The 21,269-nt window shown below is 37.9% G+C and overlaps 1 protein-coding gene across 1 annotated transcript in view; it reads right to left on the reverse strand.

The window, feature by feature from the left end:
• Maco1 (macoilin 1) overlaps window positions 1-21,269 on the reverse strand; it is a 63,233-nt gene that overhangs the window by 17,815 nt on the left and 24,149 nt on the right. The window contains exons 5-6 of the mRNA XM_076861014.2: window positions 20,256-20,434; window positions 18,004-18,505 (exon numbers count right to left, since the gene is read on the reverse strand). Coding sequence (XP_076717129.1) covers window positions 18,004-18,505; window positions 20,256-20,434 — 681 coding nt within the window. The remainder of the gene's footprint in view (window positions 1-18,003; window positions 18,506-20,255; window positions 20,435-21,269) is intronic.

Genomic DNA, 21,269 nt, shown 5'->3' on the forward strand with positions numbered 1-21,269 from the left:
TAACTCAACTATATTTCAGCTTCTTCCCAATGTAAGCCATATTTTGTAACTGATAATTAATTTAACTATAAAAGGAAAAGATTTACATTTTAGTAAGAAATAATCTCCTAACTGACCAAGAGAAGAAAGTTGAATATTAGCCTTAGGCAGGCTAAATAGCAAAAACATCTTTGAGTATCTGGAAGGACAGCAAGTAGAAAAACAAAGTACAGTATATAAGTGTTCACTTTTATTTGAAAAGGGTATTTAAGTATCTGAAAAGGTAGAGAGATACTGAGTCTAAATGTTTGTAATTCTTATCTTTGATAAATGACTTCAATTACAGCCCACAACAAATACTGTAACTTCTTTGAAGTTTAAAGTCTCCAGTGTGCCCTGCCAGTAAGTTCCTGCTTTTGAAAAAATTGGTAGCACAGGGGAAGCTGAAGGCGCAAAGGCAGAAAATTTACCCATGAAGCCAATTGTGTAAAAAAGAGGCAGAGCTACTCTGAGCACTCTAGCAGTCACGCCCACATGCACTCCAGAAAACCACAGGCTTGGTTGCTGGCTGGACCCTGTGAGCCCACGGGAGGATGAGCCTCAGCTTGGCTTTATCTCTGTGCACTAAAAACTGGCAACAGGGATGCACTCAATCAATCCTGCTGCTAGCTCTGAGGGAAAAGGAGCTTTCAGAAAGCCCTCTCCAAGTTATACAGCCCAGGGACTGAGGCAGGTTTCCTTCTGAACCGCACACACCAACCCAAATGACCCACTCCTTGTTTTCAGACAATGAGTGCCTTCTGCCTTAATGATGTCATCCCATGAGAAGAATGATCTCCATTTTTCACTCTGACCCATTCTTTAAGGCCTAGTTCTAAAACAACCACAAAAACTAATTTGTATGAGGTACCCCAGGTTCGTTCTTGTGGAGCCCTAAAGCCCTCACTGCTTGCTAGCACTTCATGTCATTCTGGTATTTAATCTTTTCCTGTGTTAGGTATCTTATTTCTAATAAGACTGTAAGTTCTTTGGAGTCAGAAACTGACTGTGCTGTAAAATTAGAAGCAGGAACTGTATTTTCTTAAGTTTCTCTAATTCTTACAGATTAATCCTCAAGCTGTGCCTGTCTCTTCAATGCTCAGAATAGAACACGGGTGGTGTTATGACATAGGAGGCTCTGGAAGTTATCTACAGCAGACCATCAAGTTTTTAACTCAAATAGCAACTGAAGGAGACAGGGTGAAATCTGCTTATGAAGAAAGTAGGTGAACAAGAAAGGAACAAATGAGCCAGCATGGTGCTGTACACCTGTAATACCAGTGACTCCAGAGGCTGAGGCAGGAAGATTACAAGTTCAAAGCCAGCCTCAGCAACTTAGCAAGGCCCTAAGCAACGTAGCCTCAAAATAAAAAAGGGTTGGGAATATAGCTCAGTTGGTAGAGTGCTTGCCTCACATGCACAAGGCCTGGGTTCAATCCCAGCGCCACTAAATAAATAAATTTTTAAAAATAAAATAAAAAGAGCTGGGGATACAGTTCAGTGGTTAAGCGCTTCTGGGTTCAACCCCTGGTACCAAAAAAATTAAAGGAATGAAGGAAGAACAACTGCTTCATTTGGATAAGTACCTAATTCCATTAGGAATCCCTGGTATACACTGATCACAAAGACAAGACTTGAGGAAACACACAGCTGAAAGTTGAGCTCACAAATCAAAACTGTCCCCAGAAGAAATACCAGGGCTGGGGATGTGGCTCAAGCGGTAGCGCGCTCGCCTGGCATGAGTGCGGCCTGGGTTCGATCCTCAGCGCCACATACAAACAAAGATGTTGTGCCTGCCGAAAAACTAAAAAATAAATATTAAAAAATTCTCTCTCACTCTCTCTTTAAAAAAAAAAAAAAAAAAAAGAAATACCAAATATCCTGTGTCCCAAACGCTCCTCTGGCCTCTGGGTCATTCACACAGATGGAAAGGACAGCATATGGGTCATTCACTTCTGTGAATGATCAAGTATGTGCCAAGCATATGGTGACACAGCCCATCCACAGTGAGGATCACACTAACTTGAAGCAATGCTGTAGTACATTCTATAAATCACAACTTTGGAAACACCAAAATGAAGCTGCCTCGGGTCTCACTGTGGTGACTACAATGTTTACCAGGCACAATCATCCAGAAATAGTCAGCAGCCTGATGACCTCATTACTAGGTGAAATCATATTACAAAGTACCTTATGTCTCTGCTCCACAAAAGGAAACACATTAATTTTCCTTAAGGAATGGAAACAGAGACAGAAAAAGAATTCTAGAAAAAGAGACAAAAAAAGAATTCTTTCACACAACTGGTCATTCAGGATAATATGGTGCAGACTTCTTGAAGCTCTTCAGGAACAAGGCTACTAGTGCCAAGAACGAGCGGTTTTTAATAAGGTCCTTAAAGGAATGTGCTCAGATTTGATGATTTGTATCAAATGTCTAAAATGCTCATAGTTGTGGCAAGTCAAGAGGCACAGGAAGATTTGTGTAAAAGCATGTTTGTTGTAAAACCAAACATGCTGAATATACAATAACTTAACAGAAGAACTTAAATATTTAACAAACAAAAACAGAAGAACTTAAATATTTAACAGAAAACCAGCTAAATAAGTTATTGTATATTCATGTATCTGACTGCCATTAAAAACCTAAGTCACTGAATAATCATTGAGGCTTTCACACAACTTTTCATCTCAGCAACTTGGGAGGCTGAGGCAGGAGGATCACAAATTTGAGCCCAGCCTTGGTAACTTAGGGAGACCCTGGCTCAAAATTAAATAAAAAAAATAGATAAATAAAAAAGGGTTAGGGATATAGTTCAGTGATGAAGCAACCCTGAGTTCAATCCTGAGTACTACAAAAGAGGGGAAAAAAAGAAAGAAAAGTCACTAAAGATCATTTGATAACATGGGAGAATACACATGATAAAGTCAGTGAAAAACAAGTTATAAGACATTTAAATATAATGTTTGTATATATAACACACACACATATACATACATATATCACAACATACATAATGGTTTAGCTTTTTATTTTGTTTTGTGGTGCTGGGGATTGAACCCAGGGCTCTGTACACGAGAGGAAAGCACTCTACCAACTGAGCTATATCGCCAACCCTGGGTTTAGTTTTGTAAAAAGATGCTGAGAGGAGCTATATTAAATAGTAGTATCTCTTCACCTTCAGAATCAGAGATAATAAATATGCTATAACATATTTTTAACATTTTAATCATTATTTTTATAATTAAAAGAAAAATGGTTTTAAAAGAGGACACTGCTGGTCTGCTTGTTGTGGCTGTCCAGCGTTCCCCATTATGCTTAGGCTTGCCTTGTCAGGTCAGTTTCAGAATAACCTGATAGATTTAGTTTGGAAAACCCAAATCCTTTACTTCATAATCTTTTAACATCATTCCAAAGAAGGGGAACTTACCTTTCTGAAACAGAGACTGCCTCAGTTCCTAAATCTACACCAACTACTTGTTATTTATCAGTTCCCATCAAAAGAATGTTTTTTTCTAAATCTGTAGACTGCAGAGCTATCGCATCTCATCCGGTTATGGCTTTCTATGGAAAGATCTCTTACAACACCAGACACAGGAGGCAGCTGTTGCCCTAGCAGTGGACTCAGCATTACCACATATTACATTTACCAGGGCACTGCTGAGAGGTCCAGATTCTAAACCAGTAAGCCTGTGAAGTCTGTGAATAACCAGGCCTACATCCTGAGTTTTTTTTGTTGTTGTTGTTTTTAATATTTTTAGTTATACGTGGACACAATACCTTTATTTTGTTTATTTAGTTTTTTTATGTGGTGCTAGGGATTGAACCCAGTACCTCATGCATGCTAGGTAAGCACTCTACCACTGAGCCACAACCCCAGCCCACAACCTGAGTTATGCTAGGTTTATGATTCAAAAACACAATAGAAAAACATTTTGACATGGAAGAAGCCACAGGTGATCTAGCAGCTCTCTGCACTGGTTGAGGAATGCTGCCAGATGGCCCCAAACTACCTTGCTTATCCCAAGGTTACTGCTTCTCCTTCTCAATTGTCTTAAAGTTTACACTTAAGTATAGGGATTCCATAGTAGGAAGTAGTCTTTCACTCTGGGGAGGTGCTATTAATACATTGCTTGCTTTTCAGGAAAGCAAAAAGGTCCCATTAAGCATGGCAGATTAGTTTACACAAAACCAGATACTTCCTGATAGAAAAGCCCAAAGCACTTGCTATAGGAGAATCAAATTTTGACTGGCCAGAGAGTAGGAGGGAACAACATACAAGCATAAGAAGGGTAGAGAGCAGAGTTTGCAAACTGGTGAAACAATCTGGCTCATAAAACATGTTATATTTAGCCCTTTCCAACATGAGGCTCAAAGAAAAAGGAAAAAAAAGTTTTTAAACTAAAAGATTTCACAAAAATAGATATCTATTTTGGCATCTCCAAAATATTAGAAGATTTGGCAACACTGGGCCTATAATCTCCCATGGCAACAGCTGGCTGAACCCTTTGGAAGAGTTTATGCTCCCAAACTCCTGGGTGTGAAGGATGCAGTATTGAATGATGATGGCGACACAGACCCCAGAGCACTCCCCCTCCTGCTGCACTCACTCCTGGGCCTATTTTCCACTCTGGCAGGAGTGTGAGTCTGCCCTAGAGCCTCTGTGTTTGTGGGCGTTGGGGGGGTGGAAGCGCTCCTTTCCAGTTCATTGTTTAGTTTCTGTTTTGAATCTATTCCAACATTAACAAGAAAGATGAAATATATTTTGTGATGGAGGAGAGGAGCTGTTCTTCCTTAAAAAAGAAAGAAAAAACAATTAATCCTAAGAGTCTCAACAGACTAGACGATAAAGCCTCAAGACGATAAGGTCTTCAAGAGATTTTTCAAATACCGAAATATGACCACACTGGCTGGCAAAGTATCCAAAGGTCCAGTTTCTAAATAACAGCATGAGCAATATTTTAAAAACATGGTTCCTCTTCCTTGAGGTTACCTCCTGTTGAGGGAATCTCCCCCTAATTCCCTTAGCTAGAAATTTCAATTCATTATGTGCCAGCAGAGGCCCTGACTCTGTATTGAACACAAAGCCTTTCCAAAACCAAAAGTTTTGCAGTAGTTCCTTCTCAGTTCTAATCAGGAAACTTTCAGAAATCACTGTTTTGATAGAATATACACCCAGGACTCAACTTTACAATGTTTCTTTTGTGGACCCCTCCAAATAATTTGTGGGTTAGTTCATAATCTACACAACATAATCTCCTTCCTGTTTTGACTCCTTGGATAAGGAGACGTTAGGTAATCTGTTTGCTTAAATTCATTTATACCTGGTTTCTAAGATGCTGTATGGTTTTCAAGTCACAAAATAGCTGTATTTAAGTAAAAAAATCATATTTACATCACAGAATATTATGGGTTTTAAAGTCCTGGGCTGGGATTGTGGCTCAGCAGTAGAGTGCTCACCTACCATGTGCGAGGCCCTGGGTCTGATCCTCAGCACCACATAAAAATAAATAAATAAAATAAAGATATTATGTCCAACTACAATTAAAAAATATTTACAAATAAATAAATAAAGTTCTGCAGTGGTTAAAATAAACTCCAACTCCATTATAAATTAATATAAATAGGTTAACTAAATAAAACTATGGAAACTAAAATATTACGAACATAGCAGTAAATAAATCAGGTCTGGCAATGTATATCTGCTCAGGCACAATGACAAACTAAATCAAACACGTTCCAATAAAGATGAAATACACATTAAACTTTCTAAATACATATACAGTTTTTCAACATTTTTTTCTACTTAATAATTTCTAAATTATTTAGTAGCAACTCACTAAATAACTAGGCAAACACTCTACTCCTGAACTACATCACTAGCCCCTTATAGTCCTTATTCTAAAATTCATATATTTTTCCTCTCAATTAGAAATGATGCCATTACAAATCATTACTCTATGCCTATAGAAGCAGAGGCCCATTTCAGTAGCCATCACTCGCATGAGCCATCACCCCAGCAGCTGTAGAGCAGGTGGTGAGTGCAAGAGCAGCAGCCAGGGGAAAGCCCCTGAAGCCCAAATCACTGCCTCCCAAGATCAAATGTTCTTTCTCAAACTATTCTGACACACAGGCAAAATATATTCAAATGCATAAGAGAACAAACAAATGCACCGTTCTCTTTCCAGCACTGGAGGTAATATATGAGCAGACAAACACATTTCCTCACCTGGGAGATTTCCTTGGAGAGAAAGGTGAAACAGAAATGTGGAATCTGAACTCTCTTTAGCTGCCACAAAGAGAGGATGGTTCTGAGCTGGCAGATAGACAGAGAACCAGACCCACCCCCAGGACAGAGGCATGGGACAAGGCAAACGGAGGTTTCCTGCATGTTCTTGGCTAAGAGCATAACCAACCCACTGCCAGAGAAAATGGCCTGCTTGATAGCAGTCTCTCAGGATTTCACCCCTTGTCACATGTAATTTACAGAATTTCTTACACCTTCTGCAAAGTCTTTAGAAAAAGTACTGAAAGACTAACAAACTCTACAACTTCCTGGAAAATACCATGGAAAGGTGTGTGAAGCAGAAAGCCTTTCTTCTTCTTCTTCTTTTTTTTTTTTTTTTTTTTTGTAGTAGTAGATAGATAGACAGAATGCCTTTATTTTATTTAATTTTTTAATGTGGTGCTAAGGATCAAACCCAGTGTCTTACACACGCTAGGCAAGAGCTCTGCCCCTGCCCCAGCCCTCAAGCCTTCTATTTTTAAAAAAATAAAATCAATAATGACCTTCTCAAAAACTACAAATCATTTGACACTGGATGTTGGTCCTCAGCTTGGTCCTCAGTAATATTTACATTTCCTAATGTTAAAAAGCCTTTGAGTTGCACTGTGATGAAATTACTGAGCCCCAGCTACCTCCTCTCTACTACTTTCCCTACACAAAGGAAATATTCATTCATTCAACAGATATTAACCAAGCACCTATTCTATGACAAGGTCCATGTATACTATAATGGTCAAGAGGAAAGGAAGTCTCTGCCCTCACTGAGTTGACATTCTATTATGGACATAATAAGCCGGTTGTAAAAATTCAGACTATCCAGAAAGAAATGATGCAGGAAGTAAACGTCCCCTAAAACTACAATTGAGCATCTGGTATTTATTTTAAGTAATTTTTGTGTACCTTAAAAACATATCTACCCATATTTTGTAACGAGTTCACACTATATAATCTGTTTTTCGACTCCCCGACTTCCCTTTGACAATCAACCCTAGGTTTTTTTTTTCATTTCATTACCTTCTTCTTCTTCTTTTTTTTTTTTTTTTGGGGGGGGGGGTATTGGGATTGAACTCAGAGGTACTTAGCCACTGAGCCACATCCCCAGCACCCCCAGTTTTTGGGTTTTTTTTTGGTATTTAGAGACAGAGTCTCACTGAGTTTCTTAGGGCCTCACTAAGTTGCTGAAGCTGGCTTTGAACTCATGATCCTCCTGCCTCATCTCCCAAGTCTCTGGAATCACAGGCCTATACCACTGCACCAGCTCATTGCCTTCTTTTAAGACAGGTTTCCACTGTTCAAGAGAATCTGTTATCTTTCTTCCTTAAGTACTGATTCCCCACTTTGGACTATTCGGAGTCTGGAGGAGGAATGGAATGGCTCAAAAATAAGGCCCCCTCCTCCTAGTTCCCAGTCCAGGGACTGCTCAGAGCTTCTAGCTCCTGAACTACCTGCTCTGCCAGCTTCCTCCGAGTCACATCTTAGCTTTAGATTCTACTCTTGCTTTGTCTCTGAATGTTCTTCCACACTTTCTGTAGCAACTTCCTCACTTTCTGTGGCAACTTGTAGCATCATTCTTGCTCCCCCCTGGGGCTAGGAGCCATTCCCATCTACTGTTTGTTTATTTGTTTTTTTTTTCATTGAAAATATTTATTATATTTTTATCTCTGTTGTTTTCCTGACTTTCTACTTGCTCTGACAATTGCCTAGAATATCTTTCTTGATCAAAATTTCATATCCTCTCTTCTTGGGTAATTCTTGCTTATATGTCTGAATTAAGTCAGACTCCTATTACAAAGATTTTCCTGATCCCCTTAAATTAGATTAAGGCCTGATACAGATCTTTTTTTTTTTAATCTTTATTTTTAATGTGGTGTTGAGGATCAAACCCAACACCCCGCGCATGCCAGACGAGTGCGCTACCGTTTGAGCCACATCCCCAGCCCCCTGATACAGATCTTTATGTACCTCTTTTCCTTTTTTTAATACCAGTTATCTTACAGACAAAAAGAACATTTTTTACCTACAATTGTAAACTACAACAATATCTTATGTAACTTTTTAAAATATTTTTATTAGAATTAATATAGTAACAGATTAAGGATTTTATACATTACAAACCTCAATCTTCACAAAGGCAAGAACTGTGTATATCTTTCCCAACATTATATTCTTTTTTAAATTTTATTTATTCTAATTTGTTATATGTGACAGCAGAATGCAATTCAATTCACATTACACAAACAGAGCACAATTTTTCATGTCACTGGTTGTATATCCCATCTACTCTTAACCCTGATCCATCCCAGGGTTAGGAGTAGATGGGATATACAAAAAAAAGGGATAGGAAAGATAGAAAGGCAGATAACAGTAAGAATAATTAGGAACTTTCTGTTCTTCCAGCAAAGAACATTAGCTCTCAATATTCCTTGTTGCTTTGAAATACTTCTCAAAGATCACAAAACAGGGCCTCCCTAGAGTATTCCTTCATTTTGCTCTGCTTCATAGTAATTCTCACCAAATTATACTGAATCTACTGACAATTAAAAATCAGCATCTAAAACTATGCCTCTTTCAGCTGGACATGGTGGCACACACCTGTAACCCCAGTGACTTGGGAGGCTGAGGCAGAAGGATTTCAAGTTTGAGGTTAGTCTCCGCAACTTAGCAAGACCCTACTTCAAAATGAAAAATAAAAAAGAGCTGGGGATATAGCCCAGGGTAGAGTGCTCTGGGTTCAACCCCCATATCTATCTACCCACATATCAATCAATAAATAAAATGATGCTCCTTCTTTTCAGTGGATATATCATTTTAAATTGTATGCAGACATCTTACATAATGTGGGCAAATAGAAAACAGGAAACACTATAAACTGTGCATACACCACAAGCACACACACCAAGGAGCCTTCTAACAGTAAGGTTACACAGAGATCTTAAATCTTGGTATCAAGAAGACAATTAGACAATTAGATTCAGAAATAGGAAAGTCTGTGAACTATCAGTCAAATCTTCACATCTGAACAATCTGTGCCAACTATAAGTTAGGGGGAAAGCTGACTATTTTTTGGTTTTTGCTGTCTCTGTTGCCTTTCTAAAGAGAAACTTAAAATCATAAAATATAAACACAGGTTTATGTGGGCCAGAAGGCCAATATTTTGCTCAACAGCTTAAACAAGAAATACACATAACAAAGACTACTAAGTATATCATAGACTATTAAAACAAATACTAATCAACATAACTCAAATAACAATCAACATTGATGAATTAGAACATTATATTATAAATTATATTTTCAATCTATAAACTCTAAAAGCATTTCTTTAAGATCTGGATGTGATAATGTTCCTGGATATGCATGTAAGTTAAATATCCTCAGTGCAGATGAATAAATTGAAATCTCTGTAAGTATTTCTCTATTTTCCTCCTCGGAGGCAGGGCATCACTTGTGAAAGATTTCAGGAAAAATCCTTGGAAAAGTTTTCTCCATTCTCCCTACCCGACCCCCACCCTGGGCTTTCAAGTCAACAAACAGAATTAATTGTAGGAGCAAACCAAGTTTTAGTAATAACATTATGGTGTGCCTAAAACAACCGCAGGAATTTTAGGAAGAAATAAGAGTTGAGTGTTCAGTATGTTACAACTTCACCCAGATTTCCATTTTCCCCTAAGAAAAGGAACTTCCCTCTTCCACAGCTCACAATTTTAGGAACTTACCATCACAGCAGTGCCCACACCTGAGGAACCCAGGCCTCCTAAGCAGAAAGAGGAATCTAGTCAATAGGGGCCTTTCTGCAGGTAAGCTAATGCTTTCACCCCTGGTCTTTCCATTCGGGTTCTTAGGTCTGCTGTTGCCAAGCTAAAACTATTCAAGCAATTAATGGCAAATCCCATGCTGGGTTGCTCTAGGTTGTGTGGACCAGACTGATTCCTAAACTAGGCCTAATATGAGCTTTTGAGAACACAAGTAGTAGGCCCCTGTGATTTATTACAGATAAGTATATCCTTGTATCTTTGGCAAGAGCAAAAAATTTTTAAACACTTAGGACGTCACCCTTCTAGCAGAAAGGAAAGTAAAGAAAGTCTAAAGTTCCAAACATTTCTTCCATAGATTTCAGCATTGAGATCATAAAATTGAACTCTGGTACCAATCCTTGAGCCAATGTTGGTTGTATGTACATTTAAAATAAAATCACAAAAACAAAAACATGAAGCAGAAAAACAAAGGAGGTTGATAAACTTTTTAAATGCAGGATGTATAACTGAAAGTGTAGAAGTCAAGAAACTTCAATATGGTCCTGGCACTACCACTCGAGCTGGGCTCCCTGCACTAGCTACTTAATCTTCTACAACTCCTTTACTTCACAGATAAAAAACAGTGGGGTCAGGGAAAACTGGTCTAGATGTCTTCCAGTTGCAAAAAAAAAAAAAAAAAAAGATAAGCCCAAACAAAACATAAAAACCTGTTCTTAATTCTGCTTAGTTTTGTTTGTGATATTTTGCCAAGTGAACTCTGAATACTTCTTTTTTAATGACTCTTCACACCTGATACACTACAACCACTTTAATAAGTTGATATCATATTAAAAACAACACTAAAGAAAAGAGAATCTTCCGTTTTGGATACAAAAAGCAATAGAATGGAAATCAATTTAGAAGAGACTTTGCTTCAAAATTTCTACAGAATAAGGATCACTTTACATTTTGTTAACCTGGAGTTTTGAATTCTCTCCCTTACCCAGAAAACTAAAACAAGTAACCATTACCAGAAAGGAGCCTCACTGTCTCGGGTAGTACTTAAGAGGGAGCTTTGTGCCAAATGCAAATCAAACTGCTGATCCTCTGCCTGCAGGCCTCCCAACCCCAGGTAGCAGTTCAGATGTCCTACCTGATCTGCCCATCTTAGACAGCAGCTGCAGACGGCCACACAGAACTGTCTTGGAATATTCCACACCACAAGAAAATGAGGTTAAGTTGGGAAAATGATTTTGATACAATTTAAGTGAAAAATTAAGGACACAAAAACTACACATACAACTTTAATGAAAGGAGGCATGAAAGAAAGAATTGGAAAGCTGGATTGTCACATATTTATAGCAGTTTTTCATAATTTCCAAAACTTAAAAGTAATAAAGATGTTCTTCAGTAGATGAATACATAAACTATGATACTTCCAGACAATGGGTCATTCAGTCCTAAAAAGGAATGAGCTATCAAACCATGAAAAGACATGGAGGAATCCCCCACTCCCACCCCACCCAAGGCTGGGAATTAACCTCAGCAGTGTTTGACCACTGATATATATACCCAGCTCTGTTTTTTAAAGTTTTGAGGCAGGGCCTTGCTAAGTTACCCAAGCTGGCTTCAAACTTTTCAATTCTCCTACTTAAGCTTCCTAAGTACCTGGGATTACAGGTGTGTGCCAATCTAAAATGTATGTTACTAAGTGAAAGAAACCAGTCTAAATGGGCTATATATTATATGTTTCAAATAATATGACATTCTGGAAAAGGCAAAACATTAGTAAAATAGCACTGCTTGACAGGGATTAGAAAGAAGAGAGGAATGAATAGGCACGAGAAGGACTTTTAGAGAAACTACTCTGGATGCATCATGATGGTGCATAACTGTTGTTGTAAATTTGTCCAAACTCACAGAATGTTTACCACTGAGAGTGAATCTTAAGGCAAACTATGAACTTCAGGTGATAATGATGTGTGTCAAAGTAGGTTCATCAATTATAACAAATGTTCCACTCTGGCAGGGAATGTTGTTAATAATGTCGAGACGGGGACCAACGGGAAATCTCTGTACCTTCCACTTCATTTTTCTATGAACTTTAAACGGCTCTAAAAAACAAAATCTTAAAAAAACAAAACAAACAAACAAATAAAAAACCCTACACAAATACCAAATACTATAGCAACAAGTAGCAGAATTAGCTGATAAAAAAAAACACAACACAACAAGGGCTGAGGCTGTGGCTCAGTGGCAGAGCACTTGCCTAGCACGTGTGAGGCACTGGCTTTGATCCTTAGCACCACATAAAAATAAAATAAAGGTATTGTGTCCAGCTACAACTAAAATACATATATTTTATATATATTGGGTTGGGGTTGTGGCTCAATGGTGGGGCGCTTGCCTAGCACAGCGAGGCACTGGGTTCAATCCTCAGCACCACATAAAAATTAAAAAATAAAATGAAGTTACTATATTACAACCAAAATAAATATTTTAAAAATATCTATCTATCTATATATCTATATCTATATATATAGATATAGATATAGATATATAGATAGATAGATATAGATATATAGATAGATAGATATTTTTAAAATACAACACAATTTTAACAGTGATTTGTGTTATAGTGGTGGACTATTCCCCCCATTTTATTAGGAACTTTTTTCACAGCTGGGCCTGGTGGTACACACCTGTAATCCCAGCTACTCAGGAAGTGGAGGTAGTACAATTTTAAGTTTGGGGCCAGTCTCAGCAACTTAGTGACACCTTGTCTCAAAATAAAAGATAAGGGGGAAGGGCAGTGTAGTGCAGTGGTTGAGCCCTTGCCTAACATGTGCTAAGCTCTGGATTTTTAGCCCCAGCACAGGAAAAAGAAAAAAAAGTACTAAAAAAAAAGGAGGGGGGAGTGGGGGCACTGGGGATATAGCTCAGTGACAGAAAGCTCTGGGTGTGATCCCCAGAATTAAAAACAAAACATAACTTTAAAAAAATTTTTTGCAGGGGCTAGGGATGTGGCTCAAGCGGTAGTGTGCTCGCCTGGCATGGGTGCGGCCCGGGTTCGATCCTCAGCACTACATACAAACAAAGATGTTGTGTCTGCCGAAAACTAAAATGTAAATAAAAAATTAAAAAAAAAAAAAAGGGGGGCTGGGGATGTGGCTCAAGCGGTAGCGCGCTCGCCTGGCATGCGTGCAGCCCGGGTTCGATCCTCAGCACCACATACAAACAAAGATGTTGTGTCCGCCGATAACTAAAAAATAAATAATAAAAAAATTCTCTCTCTCTCTCTCTCTCTCTCTCTCTCTCTCTTAAAAAAAAAAAAAAGATTATAGTTCGGGGCTGAGAATATAGCTTAGTCAGTAGAGTGCTTATTTAAAAAAAAAAAAAAAGTTTACAGTGTTGAGGAGACTTGAAATATATTTTAATTGACCACTGGAAAATTTTTAAATCTTTTTCTAATTTACAATTTTCTTTCTAACATTGCACTTAGTTAAAATGACTGATTTTCATTACTTTGTCTGCTTTTTGCTAGAATTTTTCCCATAAAATTAAAAGTCTGTTTTTAAATACCTTGGGTAAAGAATTCATTAATTAAACTAGGAAAAAGAGTCATTTCGTAAGGTATATATTTCCCCAACTAAAAGAGGACTTTGGACAGGCTTCAGTAAGTTCTCAGAGTTTTCCAGGGCAGAATTCTATAGATAACACTTATTATTCCCAAGCTCCCCACATTCTCTCTTATTCCTTTCCTTTAGCAATCTGCTTCTCTCTCTCTCTTTTTTTTTTTTTTTTTTTTTTTTGAGGGGGGAAGGTGGTTAACCGGGATTGAAATTGAACTCAGGGGTACTTGACCACTGAGCCACAGCCCCTGCCCTGTTTTTTTTTTTTTTTTTAGAGACAGGGTCTCACTTAGTTGCTTAGTGCCTCATGGTTGCTGAGGCTGGCTTTGAACTCATGATTCTTCTATCTCAGCCTCCCAAGCTGCTGGGATTTCTGTTTCTTTGTAGACTAAAGCCTTCTGCCTTGGCTCAGTTCCTTGCCCTCATGTTATTCATTTATTCAACAAACATTCACTAAGAACATTAATTTCGTTTTGCATACTGTACTAGGGATTGAACCCAGGGGCAAGGAGGAACTGAGTTACATTCCTGGCCCTGTTTTATTTTGAGACAGGGTCTTACTAAGTTTCCCAGGCTGGCCTCGAACTGGCAATCCTCCTGCCTCAGCATTCTGAGTAGATTATTAAGAACTTTATATTTACAGAGAAATAAAAAAACAAAAGAGGCCTTGATTCTGTCCTCTAGAGCTCAGTCTAATAAAGGGGAAAGATCCTCCAAACAAATAACTACCGTACAATGGAAGTCATATAACTTTTTCTGTAGAGTGCCAGAAAGTATTTTTGGCTTTGCAGGTCATACAGTCTCTGTCATAGCTACTCAACTCTGCCACTGTAGCATGAAAGCAACCACTGGCATTAAGCAAATGAATCTGCATGGCTGTGTTCCAACAAGATTTATATTTACAAAAACAGGCAGTGGGCCAGATTTGGTTTGGGTGCTGCTGTGTCTGCCAACCTGTGGTATACAGCATCCTAAGGAACATCCTTGAAGCCTGGAGAGTCTGAGAAAAGACCCGCAGGACTGCAGGCCTCTCACAGTGAATGCCATCGCATCTTATTTGGACAGACACGACAATCCACAAAAAATTCTCCTTGTAAGTGGTGAACCAGGGGCCAGGCATGGTGGCTCACACCTGTAAATACCAGCCTTGGGAAATTGAGGTAGGAGGATTTCAAGTTTGAGGCCAGCCTGGGCGACTTAACAAGACCCTGTTAGAAAGAAAGGGCAGGGAAGGGAGGGAAGGAAGGAAGAAAAAAGAGAAGGAAGGAGAGAAAGGAGGGAGAGAAAAAAAGAGGGAAAGGGAAGGAGGAAGGGTGGAAGGGATGGAGAAAGATGAAATAGGGAAAGAGGGCGAGAAGGAGGTAAAAAAGAGAAAAAGAGGTGAACCAGCAATTAATTTTCTACTCAAAGTCACTGAATTGGTCCCTCAAAAATAGCAGCTCTTAACCTGGTGTTAAGACTAACAGGCATAGAATGTGTTGCAATTAATTTATTATTGTAGTAGAGTTAATGATTAAAATAATAAATATTAGTTTTCAAAATTTTTCTTAAACATTTGAAAGAGGACAGAAAGCATCTCTGTGGAAGTTATAGCCCCTGGTGTGCCTGCAGAAGCAAAGGGCATGTGTATTCAGTGTCGGCCCAGGTGTGTTCGTGGCAGAAGGAGCCCTAGAGACCACTGAGTCTAGCCTTCTCCATCTGAAGATAACAAACACCCCCTAGCTAGCAACTCAAACATGGCAGATTTAGATCCATCAGTCTAATTACCATTCTTGAAAACATATGAAGTCAAACTGGAGTAGACAGGCAAGTATGGGAGGAAGTGAGATAAGGCCTCTCCAGGCCAGCTGGATAATATGCTGATAAGTACCTTTCCTTCAAACTCTTTCACTGTTGTTCCTCATGGAAAAATTTTAAAACGTGGGAAAGTAAGAATAAAAAATAAATGTCCAGTATTGTCATGGGCAATAACTTGTAACACTTTGGTTCTTTTCCTTTCCAATTCTTTTTCTGTGTATATAAGAAAAAAATTATTTTTAATTAAAATGTTTTTTCCTTTCTTATGAAACATACCATGTATATTCTCATATATTCTTTAATAAGGCTCAAAAATTTTTTAATGTATTAAAAGTCCACCAAGTGAATGGGCCATATTTATTTAAATACTTTGCACTATTAGATATTTAGGTTATCTCTTTATTTTTATACTGCATTAAAAGTTGAAAATAAGCCAGGTGTGGTGGCACCTATCTGCCGTCCCCATCGATTTAGGCGCTGAGGCAGGAGGATCACAAGTTCAAGGTCAGACTTGGTAATTTAGCAATATCCTCTCTTAAAATAAAAATAAATAAATAAAAAGGGCTAAGGAAGTAGCTCTGTGCCCACGGGTTCAATTCCCCAGTACCCCCCCACAAAAAAAATAAATGGCAAGTTGAAAAATAATCCCATGGAAGCTTACAAAACTACTTAAATGTAACATTTTATATTTATTTGATAGCAAGTAGTTCTCTAAAACAGATTAATGCCCTGGGGCCCTATAGGTCAAGGCATAGTACACAATGGTGACCACAGGAGGAAGCTTATCTCCCAGGAGCAGACAGGGGGACACAAAAAACACAGCATCCTTTCTAGTTTACTGGCCAATTATCCATTTGGGCCCTCAATATTCTCTACTGAAGATATATGAGATAGCAAAACCATTAACCTCACCACCAGGGCCCAAGTATCACAAGGCTTGAGGGTTTTTTTGTTTGTTTTTGGTACCAGGGATTGAACTCAGGGGCACTCAACTACTGAGCCATACCCCAGCCCTATGCGTCTCAAGCACCTCGCCTTTGCTGAGGCTGGCTTTGAACTCGGTTGATCCTCCTGTCTCACGCTCCCAAGCTACTGGGACTACAGGTGTGTGCCACCGCACCCCACAAGACTGAGTTTTAACCACTCTCAGCAAAAACCAACAGAGGAAAACTCTTTGGCTTGACTACTATTATTAAAATCATATAGAAGAAAGGGATGTTTAAATAGCTTGTGGCAGGGCTGGGGTTGTGGCACAGTGTAGAGTGCTTGCCTCACATGTGTGAGGCCCTGGGTTGGATCCTTAGCACCACATAAAAATAAATACATAAAAGTAAAAGACATTGTTGTCCATCTACAACTAAAAATACATATATTAAAAAAAATAGCTTGTGACAGATTTTTATCTATAGCATCTAGTAGATTTGTAGGAAATTCCTTTTGAAATAGAAGGTCCACTAACAGTTCTTTCTCCTATGGAGAGGAGGAGGGTTCTCTGCTTAGCATTTTCTCTGTAGGGCATGATGGGGGGACAGAACCTCATATAAACTTGCGAGGATGCCCAACCCAGCATCAGCCATGTGGGCTTGCAAAAGTAGCATGGGACTATGAAACTTCTAGAGCCTATACCAGTAGAAACTAAATATATTTCCCTTAATCCAGTTGCCAATCAGAAAATTAAAACAAATTAATAATCTGGTTAACAAAATTTATAATACTAGAAACCCTCCCTCCTAGAATAAATTATACTTGGCCTTTAAGTAAGCCACCAGAAGTGAAATATAATTTATGGATGAGTAGAGTTATAATTGCCCGCTTGAGTTAGCAATAACAAGAAAAGCTCCAGTTCAGATATCAGTTTCCAGATAAAGATTTTAGGTAAAAGCAACATATTTGTGTTTGCCTAACAGTCTGAACCAGGCGAGGCCATATAACAATGGTATTCTTCTAATTAAAGATGAGAAAACAAACACTTCTGATTAAAATCCCCATCTAAACTTGTATTTGTCTATGGACATTTTACAGAGAGATTACTTATCAAACCTAATTTTACCAGAGTTATCTAGGAATAATTCACATTCTATGTGCAGAAAAACAAACAAAATAAATAAATCAAGCCCTAGGTGGTAAAGAACTTTCTGACCCCACCCCTACTATCTATATCTATTTGACAAATAAAGAAATTTGCATGAACAGGGCAAAAAACTCTTGTTTTTGCCAAAACAACTCTGGATATACAAACATAAAAGGACATGGATTATTTTGATACCTATGAAAATGGTTACATGTAAATTTGTCAAGGATGGGAAGTAATCACCATCATCGCTTTTTTAGAGCACATGAAAAAGTTAAGTCAATGCTGCAAGACAATGGCATCATGTGGTTAACAAACCTATGCAAAACAAACACCAAATGTCACCATTCACCTATTCACAATATCTGATCACCAATAGTTCCTACAGGCCCATAGGGGAGACTGTTTTTCAAGAACACATAAAGTTCATTGGAAAATGATGGCAGGGACACAGCACACACACTTACCTTACCAGTGCATCTGGTTTGCTTAGCTGGTTATTAGGAATACAGTTTTCCATTAAGTCCTTGTGTGAACTTGGGCTCTTGCTAGTGCACTTTTGCTTCTTTTCATTTTTACTAGATGAGGAAGGAATGCTCCCATTTGTGGCGCTGTGACTTCGAGGTGAGGAGTTCACAACTCCACTGGCATTTTTGTAATTTTTGGAGGAAGCAGTGCATGAGTCCTCTTTCAAGAGATTTTCTGTACTTCCCACAAGATCATTATTTAATCTTTTACTATTGATATGGTTTTCCATATACTCAATTTCTTGTATTTTAGAGTCTACGGGTTGTAGTATATTGTTGTTATTTATTCCAAGGTTGTGTTTTTTGGCATCCTTGTCCTTTTCTTTCCCTTTTTCTCGATATTCTATCTCTGGCAAAGTTGTGGACAGTTTTTTGTTGGCGGGGATGCCTCCATTGTGGTGTATAAGGATCGAGGAATCCATATCAGGTAATCCTTTGGCTGCTACAATACCAAAAACAAACCAACAGAAAAAAAAACCCATACCGGAATATTTAGTTTTTTAAAAACATATACTGTACTGATTCAACAAATTGTATTAGTTATGGTTAGAAATTCACCATATAAATATGCAAACTCATTTAGAAGCAAGAGTCACAGCACACTGTGTTGAATTCAAGAAGCCAATCTAAACACATAGGAGAAGTTGCAAAATTTGAAAATTATCATCATTTATCAAACACCATCACATATGAAGTCATTTATGGTTGGGCCTTAAAGTAGGATAAGAAATTTTATATTCAAGTCATACTTCATATATCAGTCAAATCAAACTTGTCTGTCATGGGGTTAAGAAAATAAAGGCAGATTTTCTCCTAAGAGGCCCTATTTAAAAGATGCCTATTGAATAAATTTCTAGCAAATTCACAGACATTTTTTTTTGTTGTTTATAGAAACACAGAAATTAAATAAAATAAGAGGTACGATTTTAAGATGCAGAACATATATCCTTTATCTTAAGTCCAGTGCTGAGGTAATAGTCTGTATTACTTATTAGATCACTAGTAAAGAATACTCTGAATCAGCTCTATACATTCCAAGTTGTTGAAGGTCTATATAAGAGATTTCTGTACCACAAAGAAAAAGATTTTGACATATATTAATTAACAAAAAACATGACCTCAAACTTCCAACTCCTAAACTGAGAAAAATAGTATTACTGTGAATTCATCTATTTCTATTGGTTAAATGCCCACAAGACAGGTTCCATTAGATATGGTCCAATTTAAAATCCACATTATGCTGGGCATGGTGGCACATGCTTGTAATCCCAGTGGCTCAGGAGGATTGTGAGTTCAAAGCCAGCCTCAGCAAAACCAAGTGCGAAGCAACTCAGTGAGACCCTGTCTCTAAATAAAATTAAAAAATAGGGCTGGGGATGTGGCTTAATACCCAGAGTTCAATCCCCAGTACAAAAGGAAAAAAAAAAAGGAAAACAAAAAAATAATAATAATAATAAATCCACATTACATGGCAAGAAACTCAAGAATAGAACCTATCAGTCTTGGCTCTATATTGAAGACTTCTGACATATAAAACTCAATTTCCTATGTCCACATCTCTATCTTGCTTATACTTTGGTTCTTGGCTTGTTTTTTTTTTGTTTTGTTTTGGTTTGGTTTTTTTGACATAATACCTTTATTTCACTTATTTATTTTTTTACGTGGTGCTGAGGATCGAACCCAGGGCCTCGCACGTGAGAGGCGAGCACTCTACTGAGCTACAACCCCAACCCTCTTGGCTTGTTTTAATTACAAATTTACAGTTATGTATTTTGTTTCCGAAAATAAGTGTTTTAAAAAATTTATGACATAAAATAAGAAATTAAAAATAAAAATTATGAAATAAACATAGTTATAATTATAAGATGATGGCCTTCAGAGAATAGATAAAAAATTTCATCAAGGGCTGGGGTTGTGGCTCAGTGGTAGAGTGCTCACCTAGCATGCATGAGGCACTGGGTTCGATCCTCTGAACCACATAAAATAAAGATAGTGTCCACCTAAAACTAAAAAAAAAAAAAAAAAAAAAAAATCTACACTCCTTATTTTACAATCAAACCATGGCCCTGAGAAGGAACACCAAAAAGTAGAAAAATCTAAAATTCTAGCTATTTTTCCTTAAAAGATAATTCTACTGAGAGTCAAAAACCACAACTAGCCTCTTAGTCAACAGCTTTAGGGTAAAGACCTACCTTCCTCTGCCTCTTTTTCTTGCTTCTGTAGCATCTGCTGCTCTGGAGGGAGGGCCTGCTGAAGAAGCTGCATGTAAAATTCGTTCTCCTTTTGCACTTCCTTCTGCTTCCTTAACCGCATTTTGTAGCTCACATAACTTTTGAAGCCAAAGCCCAGAGTCACCACAGGGTACCCAATACTAGAAAACAGATTAACAAACTTTAAAACAAACAACACATTCATCAAGCACATGAGGCTATTCATGATTTAAATGAGAAAATAAATTCCTAGAATCAAAAAATAAAATTTAGTTGATGACGGCAGTTGAAGAAGTATTCAATAAACACACAATTGTCATGTCTACATTTATTAAATGTCTGTGGAAATCTGAGGCAGCTGCACGGAAAACAAGCCCCCAAAGGATCAACAGAACTTCTAGACCAAAAGAAAACCCTTCCCATCAGACTCTGGTGTTTATTGAACTACTCAAGGAGTCACCACCACAGCTGACTCTCAGATGCAGAGCCTTGAAGAAACACTGACCTGCCTTATGCATTGTAACTGAGACATCTGTATGCTTTTAAAAATTGAAAGGGTAGAGAATTTATGGGTGGCCACAAGTAAACATTCTATGTATTAAAAATTCAAGGGGCTGGGGTTATGGCTCAGTGGCAGAATGCTTGCCTAACATGTGTGAGGCACTGGGTTCAAATTTCAGCACCACATATAAATAAATAGATAGATAAAAATTCAAAAAGACATCATTTGGGTTTTAATACTAGAAAGCAGGGTCAAATTTAGGTAACTACTTTGACACAGTCTTGCTGTCTCAGGGGTAATGACACCATATATTCCTGGAAAATTAGTTCATAAACACTGTCACACATAAATTCCAGAATAATTTAAATCAGTATCTAATATGAGAGCTAACATTTGGGTTGTGCCACCAAATTAAACCAAGTGTACCAACAACTTTAAGTTCTGGAATAGAAAGTTGAAATATTTAATTCAGCTCATCACCTGCCTAATACTGT

This window comes from Callospermophilus lateralis, chromosome 7, assembly GCF_048772815.1.
Source record: "Callospermophilus lateralis isolate mCalLat2 chromosome 7, mCalLat2.hap1, whole genome shotgun sequence".
NCBI classification, from domain to species: domain Eukaryota; kingdom Metazoa; phylum Chordata; class Mammalia; order Rodentia; family Sciuridae; genus Callospermophilus; species Callospermophilus lateralis.